The 12,658-nt window shown below is 37.7% G+C and overlaps 2 protein-coding genes across 7 annotated transcripts in view; one reads left to right on the top strand and one right to left on the bottom strand.

Annotated features, from left to right (window-relative positions):
- ATP11C (ATPase phospholipid transporting 11C (ATP11C blood group)) overlaps nucleotides 1–12,658 on the top strand; it is a 190,550-nt gene that overhangs the window by 165,712 nt on the left and 12,180 nt on the right. For all 6 annotated transcript variants that reach the window (XM_012782513.2, XM_075999369.1, XM_012782516.3 and 3 more), the window contains 3 exons: nucleotides 4,532–4,667; nucleotides 7,105–7,170; nucleotides 9,734–9,837. In XM_012782513.2, the coding sequence (XP_012637967.1) occupies nucleotides 4,532–4,667; nucleotides 7,105–7,170; nucleotides 9,734–9,837 (306 nt within the window). The remainder of the gene's footprint in view (nucleotides 1–4,531; nucleotides 4,668–7,104; nucleotides 7,171–9,733; nucleotides 9,838–12,658) is intronic.
- On the bottom strand, nucleotides 4,229–4,393 carry LOC109730302 (small ribosomal subunit protein uS14-like). The gene is given in 1 exon segment (XM_075999370.1): nucleotides 4,229–4,393. A coding segment is annotated over 1 exon segment (165 nt).

The following is a 12,658-nucleotide window of genomic DNA, read 5'->3' as shown; positions in this document are numbered from 1 at the left end:
ATATACTTGAATGTGTATAAATCACTAATTCCTAAAACTTCAACCTATATTGTCATAGTGTTCTAGTATCTTATAGGAAGACATGATATTTTAACTGCAGAAACAAAAAGCACACATGAAAATCTTCGGTATTTTAGAATATTGATTTCTGCCTCTAGTGGATTAAACTGAGGAAGTTGTTAGTCTTTCTCTTATAAACAGCACCTGAAGCATTAGCCACCCTCTTCTATTAGCCCCCTTCTAAAATTGTTTTGTTAAACAAAACAATTAACTCAAGCCATTGTATTCATTTTGCCTCAGTTGGAAATGGATGCTTTTCTCTATAGATGGGGAATTTGACATTAGCCCCAGTTGTCTAACTTATGATTTAATTGGATTTTTAGAAGTTAAGCGTACAACTAAGGTCCAAAGATTTGTTTAGGTTTAAAGGTTTAAAGATGTTAATTTATAGCAGATTATAAGCATTGCTATGTAGTGGATAGAATAGTACAATAAAGAGTCTCAGGTGGTTTATTTGTATGAAACGAAGATTCACAAATATAAGGGATTTCTTTAGCCAGTATGATTCATAAAATTGACATTTAGCAACTGTTAGAATTTTGCAGACTTACAGAATTTATCATCATTTAAAAAAGAGTATTTATTAAGGAAAATTTCAAACATACACAAAAATAGGGAGAATACTATTTATAGAATGAACTGCCCTGTCCTCAGCACTCAGCTTCAACAACTATCAATTCATTGACCTACCTGTTCCATTAGTTCCATTAATAACCCCATACGCTCTATCTAGGCTTATTTTGAAGCAAATCTCAAACATTATATAAAACAGTTATTTCAGTATGTATCTCTTAAAGATTTTTTAAAATAACAGTACCCTATCACTTAACAAATCCTTAATATCATCAAATATCCAATGTTCAAATTTCTTCAGTTGACTCTTCATATGTTGATATGCTTCCTGAGTCTCTTTTAATCTGTAGGTTAACCTTGTAATTTATTTGTTGATGAAACCGGATCATTTATGTTGTAAAGTTTTCCCCAGTCTAGAGTTTGCCGATAGCATCCTCATGGCATTATTTAACATGTTCCACTGATTTTCCTGTATTTGTTGTAAATGGACAATTAGATCTAAAGTAGAATCATTAGACATCTTGGTAGAGGTCAGGCATGGTGGCTCACACCTATAATCCAAGCATTCTGGGAGGCTGAGGTGGGAGGATCACTTGAAGCCAGGAGGTCAAGACCAGCCTGGGCAACATAGCAAGACCTTTTAGCTACAAAAAAAAATTAAAAAAAAAAAATAGCTGGGTGTGGTGGCATGGGCCTGTGTTCTTAGCCACTCAGGCGGCTGAGTTAGGAGATAGATTGGAGCTCAGGAGTTTGAGGCTGCAGTGAGCTATGATTGAGCCACTGCACTCCAGCCTGGGCAACAAAGTGAGATCCTGTCTCAAAAAAAGAAAGAAAGAAAGAAAAAGAAACAAGTAGCCTTGGTAGAAATCTTACGGAGTATCAGCTCCCATACCCTATACCCTCTTTTTGAAAATGAGGAACCAAGACCTAGAAATGACTTACCTAAGGGCACAGGGTATAACTAGAGGCAAAACAAAGATCAGAATTCAGCCCTCTTTGCCATGCTTTTTCCAGCAGGCCAGTGGTTTTCAACCAGACAGCAGTTGTCTTCAGACAACCACTAAAGTAAAGCCCAAGAGTGTAGCTGCTCTTCTTAAAATGAGGTTTGAGGGGTATTAAGCAAAATTCCTCCCATTCAGTCCCACCAAGAAAGAGTTTTGGCTGCCTGTGCTCAAATCTTACCTCTGCCACTTACTGTGTGACCTGGTACAGGTTACTTGACTGATAAGTGCCTCAATTTCATCTTTAGTAAAGTATGAACAACAATAGCATCCAATCACAATGGTTTTGTGAAGATTCAATGAGTCACTACATGCAAAAGAACTTAAAAAACAGTGCCTGACAAGTTTTCAATTGACAGTAGCTATAAATCTTGTTATTCTAATGCCCTCCTCCACATGCCTTTAGGGCTGTGCTAAGCAGTTTTATAAATTAAGAATGTTGAAAATCTACAAAGCTGTTGAGTACAAAATATTATAAGGGTTTACATGAAGTTTGAGTTACTGCATTGCAGGTAGGTCATGAATTATTGAACAATTTTGCATACTTAACCATATCTGATGCAAAAATTAAAACTATGGTATGCTTATTGCCAAGCTCAAAGTTGGGCTTTCCTTCTTAACGTCGTACTTGTAAGTAGTGAGTGCATGCTTTGATCAGACCCTGCTCTTGGTCTGTCTGTAGATTGCTCTGTTACTCTAGTACTTTGTAAACATGAAGCCCTGGTCTTCATATATGGCTCTCTCTGCAGTGTACCACTTAATATTAGCAGTGGCATTGTGTAGCATATTACAGGTGTCACCTTCTGGAATTTAGTAACTCAGGCATTTCCAAACACTGAAACAAGATATAATTGCTTATTTTCATAATTTTTAAGAGAAATTTAAAAAGTAAACTGTAGTTTTTCTATAGAAGGAACAGATGTAGTGTGTTCCTTCTACAGCTTTAAAAGGCAAAAGAAAGAGCCCTGGTACACCTGCTGCCTGCCATCATATGGAGGTGCTTAGGCCTAGGCCTATGCTGCTGATTAACCTCTCTCACAGATTTTCATATTCTCTCAGATGCTCTCCAACATTCATCTGAGTGCTGCTAGAAAACCTGGCCTATAATTCAACATATCATGACTCCCCTGCCATTTTTCTTTTGTAGCTTACATAGATGGTCTGTAAAGACAGAACCATGTCCTACTTTTGCCCTCTCTGCCTCAGCCCATCACTGTCAAAAGCCACACTGGCTGGCAGTTGTGTACTCCTTGCAGGGAGGTGCTTTCTCTGACTCTCAGTTGCCTTGGAGACATACATGACTTACTGGCCGTGGGGAGAGCTTGTTTCTGGGCAGCAGCCATCCCCTGCCATTTTTCTAGGACAGACAGCATTTCCTGAATTTCAGAGTCCTGTACGCACCTGGAAATCCTAGTAGGCAAAAGTTACATAATTGCCATGTTTTGCCATAATTGCCATAGTACTCAATACCAATTGAACAAGGATCAGTTGCACTTACATTACAAAGGTGTTCCTTATTCGGTGCAGCCCTGTTATATTCTTGGTAGTATTGGCAACAAGTGTGCTATTTGAGTGATTACATACCATTTGATAAATGTTAAGAGCAAATTGAAATAGAATCCAAAAGAAATACATACACAAACCCATCTTTTTTTCTGCAGCTCTGCTTCTTAGTATTGGTAGCCTTATTTAACATTCTGACTTGTGCTCAGGTTATGCTATTTTTGACAGATTTAAGCTTTTAATCTGTCCATCTATCATTTATGCCATTTATCAAAGCATCATTGTACAACTTAAAACATGTTATTTGACTTGATGGAAAAAATATAAAGGGCATCTAAGACCTAAAAAAGGTTAAATTTCGGGGAAGAAATCTTGATTTAAAGACATTTTTAAACAATTGTAGTTGGAAAGCTTGGTAGCTTGGTTGAAAGCACCTGTTCAGAAGTCAACTCAATCCAGGATTATGTGTTAGCTCTGTCTGTTACTAACTGTGTGAACTTTGGTATGCTGCTACACTAGTGGTTCCCAAACTACTGCACACTGGAATCACCTGAGGAACTCCAAAAACTATCCTGATGCTCAGTTTGTAATGTAAATGCAACCGATCCTGATGATTACAGTGTGCATCAAAGTTTGGGAACCAGTATGTTATGCCTCCTGAGGCTCCTTATTTTTTGTAAATGGGAGTGATAATAATACCTATTTCATGTAGATTTTATGTGGATGAAAATAGTTAGTGAACTTTTAACCCAGTTCTTGGTATATAGTAAGTACTCATTAAATGGGAGCTAATTATTGTTGATGATGTTATTATTATTAGTGGCCAGAATTTTAGAAATGGTTTGACAGTTTACTCCAGTGCCTCAGTCAGGAGGTGATAACATGAAAATCAACCTTTGGCTCAGTCTGGCCCTTTACCAAAAACGTTTCAGGCCTCCTCATTATAATGGGTTCAATTCCCATGCCCACTTTTGGCATTTCACTGTATCTTCTTTTTTTGAGGTTTAAAAAAAAAAATGTATGTACAAAAAGCTAGCCTGTTTTCTTTCATTGGTTGGATGCCTTTGGATAATCTATTCAAGGAAGATCACTTAGTCCAACTTAATGAACTCCTTCGTGTACTGATGGAAACACTGGCAATGCGTATTGAGACCGTATTTCTGGATCAGCACATGCTGATTTGAGCAACTGCAACAAGAGTGAGAAATATGGCCGAATTTTCATGGGTGGCTTCAGTAGAGCTGCTAGTGACCCATCTTACTTTCTGCAGTTCAACAAGGCAAAAGGAAAGAGCTAGCACACAGATGTACTCTTCGAAATTTCTGTGACACAGTTAACCTCCGTTGTATCTTTAAATGAAAAAATTCATTAACCTTTTTCCCATTTCTCAATAGGAAAATTTCTGGCAATGCCATGCTACAGTTGGGACCCTTCTTATATTGGACATTTCTGTCTGCCTTTCAAGGGACAGTATTCTTCTTTGGGACATATTTTCTTTTTCAGACTGCATCCCTAGAAGAAAATGGAAAGGTAAAAATAAAAACACATCGTTATATCTTTTGGTATTTATAAGCATGGCTTATCTTTTTTTCATGGGCACTGGATCTGTCATAAACATACTGTAGCTATAATCATCTTGCAAACTGTTTCTCTTAAGATACAATATTTAGTTCTTAATAACTTCTTTAGAACAATAGAAGTGTTGAAGTAAGAAATCACTTTCTGTGTGCATGGTTAACTAGAGCGCTTATGTGCAAACTTTTAGGAACCTTAATTTGGACGTGATTTTCGCTAGATGAACAGAGGCCTTGGGACTTCAGATTTTATACCCCTGCTCTTTGATGTGAGAAATGCTTTTCTCATTTTAAAGAACAATCTGGCCCCACTCATTTCTTATTCATAGTGGCCTTCTATGCTTGGAGTCAAAGGAGATAGATGTCATATCTTCATAGTGTTTGCCCGATAGGTGAAGAGAGGGAATTCTCTTCTCTACCTTCTTCCCTTCCAAATTGGGAGCATAGTGTTCTCCAGAAAGGCTACACTGGTCTTGTCAGTACCTTCCCAGCAAGTGACTATCTCAGGCAGCAGCTGCACTGGGATGCTTTTGCCCTGGCTTTACTCTAGGAGAGAATTACTGATGGGGGGCAATTGGAGGCCTTCTTCTTGTAGCCACACAATAGAAAACCAAACACACTGCCTTGCATGCTGCTTTGACCATGTTCTTTTTTGCTATTTCTAGGATTTCTCTTTTATGGTCATTCATTCTTTCTAATCATAACATGAAGCAATGCTAAGGTTCAAAAAGAGTTTACTGAGTACAGTGACCATTAACATCTGTTAAATAGGTGATAGGCTCAGTGAATTTGAATGGTACTTTGAAATTAAGTACTATAGTCAAAACCTCTCTAATGTGGACTAACAGAAGTCAGGGTTGTATGAATTCATGAAAATTATTAATCACAAAGTAATTGTTGGGGAAATACAAATTTACTATAGGGTAGTCCCATGTAGCACTTGCCAAGGAGAGTGTCCTGCTAAATCCTTACATGTTCTTGAGAAAGTCACATTAGCTTTCCAATCAGCTTTGTCCATCAGTAAGAATGGGTTTGTTTTTATGATTTATTTGTTCCCTTCAGCTTTATGACTGATTTTGTGACTTCCACTTGTTGTTTTATTTTTATTTGGCTCAAAATTGTATATAGCTGGCTACCCTTAAAAAGAGTTTGCTCCAAAGAAGGTACATAATCCTACAGTACTGTTGACATGATTTATTTACTCAGCAAACTTTACAGGTGCTACATGAGGAGTGTCAACCCCACCTCTGTTCAATTTATTTCCCATTTTGGGTTCATGAAGTCCAAATTAATAAGGTTTTATTGTATATGTCACCATCCTTCTAAATGTTTGCTAAAAGTATAGTAAGTGCAAGAACTGCTATTAGCAACTAAACATAACACCCATGTATGATTTGATTGAATCCTTTTTTTGTTTCTATTAACCTTAATTTTTTGTTTTTATTTTTTTTTTTTTTTTGAGACAGAGTCTCGCTTTGTTGCCCAGGCTAGAGTGAGTGCCGTGGCGTCAGCCTAGCTCACAGCAACCTCAAACTCCTGGGCTCGAGTGATCCTTCTGCCTCAGCCTCCCGGGTAGCTGGGACTACAGGCATGCGCCACCATGGCCGGCTAATTTTTTATATATATATCAGTTGGCCAATTAATTTCTTTCTATTTATAGTAGAGACGGGGTCTCACTCTTGCTCAGGCTGGTTTCGAACTCCTGACCTTGAGCAATCCGCCCGCCTCGGCCTCCCAAGAGCTAGGATTACAGGCGTGAGCCACAGCGCCTGGCCTTGTTTTTATTTTTTAAAATCCTTTTACATCTCATTTTCTGTTTTAATGTTACGCATTCAGATCTTGACAGCATTTGGTAAGCATATGTGCCGTTCATTGCCATCATTTGGATTTATACGTGGTATCTGCTTTTCTTTGATGTGCACATGCTGACAGCTCTATTTGCAACCAAAAAATTAGACTCATTTAAAAAATGAGTCCATTTGTCTACAGATTATTGCTGATTTGAGAGCTTTCATTCTGTATTCTAGGAAAAGCCCATACCAGACTCTTTAGAGATGTGAGTCATCCAGATGACTTGTTTTGATGAACATTGCTGTTAGCAGAATAGTTATGGGTTCTTTTCCTGCCTTTCTCACACCAGTGCGTTCCCTGTTCAATGCTACATGGAATAATGGAAATAAATGCTACCAACCACAGGTGTGGTATACCTGTCCATGAAAATTTAGGATTACAGGAAAATCCAGCATTGTGGCTTGATCTTATTGACTAGCTGTTTCCCTAAGAAATTCATACAAAAACCTTTGGCAGTTACATGCAGGATTAAACTTGGGCTTTTTCTTTTTTTAAACAGGCTTGTGTATTTATAGTACATGTAATTGTTAAATGTTTTTCAGGTATATGGAAACTGGACATTTGGAACCATTGTTTTTACAGTCTTAGTATTCACTGTAACTCTGAAGGTGAGATTTTTATTTATTCAAATATGTTAATACCATTTTGTAATTCTTACCTTATCCTAATATATCATTTTTATCTCTTATATTTTGTTGAGGGTTGTTATTCAAGCCTTTATGTGAATATTTCCTAAAATGTTTATGATGCTAGGGATTTGGGCATTTATGTACTATTTGTGATCCATTTTTTCAATATACTGTCTATCTTCTCTGTTTTGTTTTTTAAAAAAATTGCAACACCACACTTATGTTGGAAATCTTTTTTTTTTTTTTACTGCTAATTTCAAGGAATTATGATAAGTGACATACAAATACCCAGTGAATGGGTGTGTGTGTGTTAAGCACTTGAATCTTTTTAAAAATTATACATCTGTTTAAGAACCCCAGGCCTACAAGGAATTGGGGTACTTAAAACATAACGTGAATGCACATGAGCGAGACATATGTGCAAAAGAGCTAGATAGTAATGAAATTTTATAAAAAGTATTTGTCACTGAAACATACCTATGTTAGTGATAAAGTGCATAAAGAGACAGTGCAGGTAACAAAAAAGAAGGGTATTTTGGCAGAATCATTGACATGGCTTGCAGCCATGTATAATGCTATGAATCCTCACTGAATGCTGCCCTTGAGGCTGCTCAAGGGATGCTGTTGTAGTTGAAAGTATAACCAAATTCTATTGATAATTCCAGTAATAAGCACCCCCCATGGGGTCCAAGAATGAGTACCTTTAAATAAATTCCAACATGCCCAGTGTTCAGAACCAAGATTCAGAAATATAATTGTCAAAGGACCTCTCTAATCATTTTCCCTCTAAAATTTTTGTTTCTCGTTCATCTCTCATACCAAATAGGGCGAACAGGTGTTTGCTTTATTCATCTACTATTTCAGTAATATTTTAACTGTTTAAAAAGGCATGTTACAGTTCATCTCAGTTTAGCCACTTACTAGCCGTATGTCCTAGGGTAAGTGACTTCACTTCTCTGTGCCTATTTCTTCTTCTATAAAATCAAGATAAAAGTGGTACCTACCCCTCTTAGGGTTTTTTGTGAGGAGTAAATTAATGAATATACATAAAGCATTTAGAATGGTGTCTGGCACATAGAATGTGCTCATTACAATAAATGCTATTTGTTATTATCTATTGCCATGTTTCACAGGATCCTGATCTGAAATAGAAGCTTCCCCCTCCTTTTTTACACCTGGATTTGCATATAGCCCTAGGGCTTCCAAATGCCTTTCACAAAGTAAGCCTTATTGCTGCATCTTTCAAGTGCACCTGACAAGACATCCACTTCCTCCTCTTTAGATTGGTATTAGCGTGGTGTTTTCTCTAGCAACCCATAGAATAGGAATTTAAGACTGGGCTACAATAACAATGTTGTCAACATCCTGTTTATGAATGAAAACCTATAACAGCTGAAAACCATGGTGTCACAGCACGTAACAAAACTGAAACACTACCTCCTCTATAAGAATTAAATATTCTAGATATTAGCCCATGTGACTCAGAAGTCTTTAAGCAGGCAGAGCAGACCATACTTTTGTGGTCGTTTTGTTTTCGATTGTTTTTTTGTGAGACAGTTTTGCCCTGTCTCCCTGGCACCCTGGGTAGAGTGCAGTGGCATCATCATAGCTCACAGCAGCCTCAAACTCCTGGGCTCAAGCGATCCTCTTGCCTCAGCTTCCTGAGTAGCGGGGACTATAGGCACGTACCACAATGCCTGACTAATTTTTCTATTTCTGGTAGAGACTTGGTCAGGCTCTTACTCAGGCTGGTCTCGAACTCCTAAGCTCAAGCAATCCTCCAACCTTGGCCTCCCACAATGCTAGGATTATAGGCATGAGCCACTGCATTCGGGCTCATACATTTGTTTTTAGATCACATTTGAAATCCCTGGGCACCACAATCAGAATATGTGATCAGTCCTGGCAGAAACATGAAGAGATTAAATCTAAGGCAACTGAACATTTTATTAATTTAATTAAATAGATAAAGGTTTTGCAACTGGAAAGGCACATTACATGGTCAGCCCCATGATCCATTTCTACATGATGTTAGATGTGTATAGCACTAATTGCCTTTGCATTTAGTGACTCGGTTCTGTTTGAGCTTTCATAACTCCTTTGTAGTTTGTCTACCCTTCCTATCTTACCCCTTCCCTCTCTTACTGTGTTCCAGCATACCTGCCTCTACCAGCTAGGCCTTCTTTTGCCATCATCTTCCTACCTGAGGACTTGGGGCTACCTCTTCCTGGAAATTACCATTACCTCATTCCTGGCCCATCTCCCAGTACTGAGACATTTGCAGCCTTACACCTACTAGCTACTTAGCTTGACCACACCTCCATGCCTTGCACTCTAGAGTTTAGAGGCCTTAGGGCAGAGCTCCGCTTTCTCACCCTAGTGCTTTGAAAAGCCTATATTCTGTTCTTTTAGTTCCCTTCTCCTCTGGATCCCTAGTCCAAGCTAGATCCTCCCATAGGTATCATATTTAGTACAAGTGATCTGGCACCATAGTGTATTGCAATTTGTATCCATCATGAAATCTCTTGTATTGTCTTTTCAGCTCGCCTTGGATACTCGTTTCTGGACATGGATAAATCACTTTGTGATTTGGGGTTCTTTAGCCTTTTATGTATTTTTCTCATTCTTCTGGGGAGGAATTATTTGGTAAGCAACTGTATATGTGTGAGTAATATGTAAATAACAAAGTTAGATATATGTACATTGCATATGTAAGCATTTGTACTTTTAAAGTTTTGATTATATAAGATGGCAGGTCTTTAATATTAATGGATTACAAGTCATTTGTAGCCAGTAATACTACTAATTTCAGGTAAGATTTTAAATACAAGTATATAGACTACAGGAGTTACTCAAAGACCTCTCTTTGGTAGCCCCTGTCCAACTCTTTCCATTTGAAGGTGTAAACATCTCTCTGTGAAGTGAAACTGTAATTTTTAGCATAACCTCCCATGTGATTTCCAGGGGAAATAATCATCCTGTTAAGTTTCCACCTGATGTGTTAGCCAATAGATACGTTATTGTCCATTTGGAACCTATTCTCTCTTTATAGTATATAACTGTCATTTGTGTCACTACAGGTGTTCTGGGAATATAGTATATATACCACTTAATACTCAGAGGGTGATACCTTGAAATGACCATCTCACTGTTTTCGTGGAGGTGAGGGTGGGGAGGGAGAAAGGCAGACCCTACAGCTCGACCTTAAAGCTCATTCAGTTCACCTTGGTTCAATAGATGTTTACTTAGAATCCATTTTGTGCTTGGGACTCGATGGGATAGAGAGATCAGTACACTGTATACCCTGTCTCAAGATTAGAGTCCATTGAGGGACACAAGCTGTGATGGGGGCAGGTATAAGAAATGTAAATAAGTTAGATTTGTATCTCTTTTCCTTACTCCCAGAGACCAATATTTTATTTTTAAATATCAAAGTTGTTTTTCTTAGTCAGTGGCTTCCCTTGCCAAGGATGTCAGCAGCAGAGAGTGTGTCTAGAGTAAGCGGTAGGGTGAGATTTCAGGAGTACATATTTTCACTGCCTTGAGTAAAATCTTACCAATAAAACATTTTATCACAGAGATGTAAGGCCCAGGTTCATGTCCCTTGAGATTTAATTGGAAGAAACTCCTAATTTCAAAGGTTCTTTTTAAAATAAAAGCATTAAGAACAAAAAATTTGAAAAATCTAATCATTTAAGGAAGCACCAGCTCCAAAATGTGTCATTACAGCATGTATTTGGCACGTCTGTAGGTAATGATTGAGAACAATGAAACTGAAGGAAGTTCAGCTCTATATTCTTTAGTAATATACAAATGAATTAAAGTTGATTAACCAAATGCAGCATACAATTGTATGTCTACCCAGAGTACTATAATTCTGTCTGTGAATCTGTGTAATCAGCATTTGAACTAATTATGCAAAATTTCTACAAGAATAAAATGTTTTTAGCAAACTAGTTTATAACCCTTTCCGCAGACTATTCTTATTGATTTAAATAAATCATTTAAATGATTAGGACATTGTCACATCTGTTTCTATTCATTAGCATACTTACTAAAAATGAAATGTTACTGAACTCTATTTTTTAAATTTTATTGCCTGATGTCCTATCTTTAAGTAGAGTTGCCTGAGTTGAGCTACTACATGAATATAAACTTATATTGTAAAGCAGCCAGTAAAATGAGACTAGAAACTATGTGAAACTTCAGCTGAAGGCTGGGTGTACCTGTTGTCTCTGGACATAGTCTAGCCTGAGGCACTGAGACATACCCTTCTTTCGGGTTGGGCAGTGAGAATGATGATTTCTGATCTCTAAACCCAATCCAGTAATAATAGCTTTTGTTTTTCACTGCCTTCCTGCAAAGTTCCATAGATGCCATGGTAGCTTAAACAAAAATTCTAGAGAGATTAATCAGAGGGTATAGTGCAAAGGAACACTCTGTGACTAGCTGTTGGTTGTCTGCTGGACCCTTGTTATGGCTCAGTATCTAGAAAATTATTTAAGGTCCTCTTCAGAATTAGAGTGGGGTAGTGGTCTGCAAAAGTCTTTTCTATGTGGTAGACCTTTCCTAGAAAGCCTATATGGCCCAGGACTCATGAGTTTCTTCACCTCACTGTTCTGCTCACTTTTATTCCACAGTCTAAATTCAGTCCTCATATATGTAGAGGCACAAGCATGGTTTTATCATGTTACATAAGGGTGCTTCAACATTAATTTTTAAATGAGAAACCAGGTCATCTTCACTAATAAATGAGAACTAACTAGTTATCTACCCGGAGCTCTTAATCCCAGGATAGGCTGATGTGCATCTTGACCTTGAGCAGCCACTTCCTCCCCCTCAGCTTAGAACAACAGTAACTTAGCCTAGTGAGGCTCTCTGTGGCTCAGCTCAGACAGGGAAAGGGATACTGACTGTGCTTCTCAATGGCCATTGTGATGATTTGGAATGACATCTAACTTCGTAATGAGAGATACTCCTGGATTTCTGGATTCCAAGGCTTAATGTCCTATTAGCAGTATTCTTCTGTCAGCATGTTTGGCATACACTGTTACTCAACATGTATTTGTGGATGAAAATAGGAGATTCTTACCATTTGAGAGAGATGGTAAGCTCTATAGTCCCTTTTATGTTTACATAGGGTTTTTGCAGAGGGAAGGGGAGAGTTCTAAAGATGTTTTTTAAATTTCTGAGTGTAAAGCACAAATCCATTCTCATCTTAATAAAATAGCTGAGGAAAAAAAATGCTTGTTAGGATAAAAATGGACTATCATTTCTCTAGAATATCTTTGAAAGCTCCAACAATTTCTAATGCACATAAATGTTCACCAATTGGCAGCTTTAGAGTTGATTGCCTGATTGTTTTCAAGTCAAATGCATTTTATTATCCTTTTCCTGTTCGATTAGCATTCCTTTCTAAATATTTGGTAAATGAAATTTGTTTACTACTTCTGGGACATTCTAGAGA

The sequence above is a fragment of the Microcebus murinus genome, chromosome X (genome assembly GCF_040939455.1).
Source record: "Microcebus murinus isolate Inina chromosome X, M.murinus_Inina_mat1.0, whole genome shotgun sequence".
In the NCBI taxonomy this organism is placed as follows: Eukaryota; Metazoa; Chordata; class Mammalia; order Primates; family Cheirogaleidae; genus Microcebus; species Microcebus murinus.
Note: the sequence above shows the minus strand (reverse complement) of the source record. Positions and strands in the feature narration are given on the sequence as shown.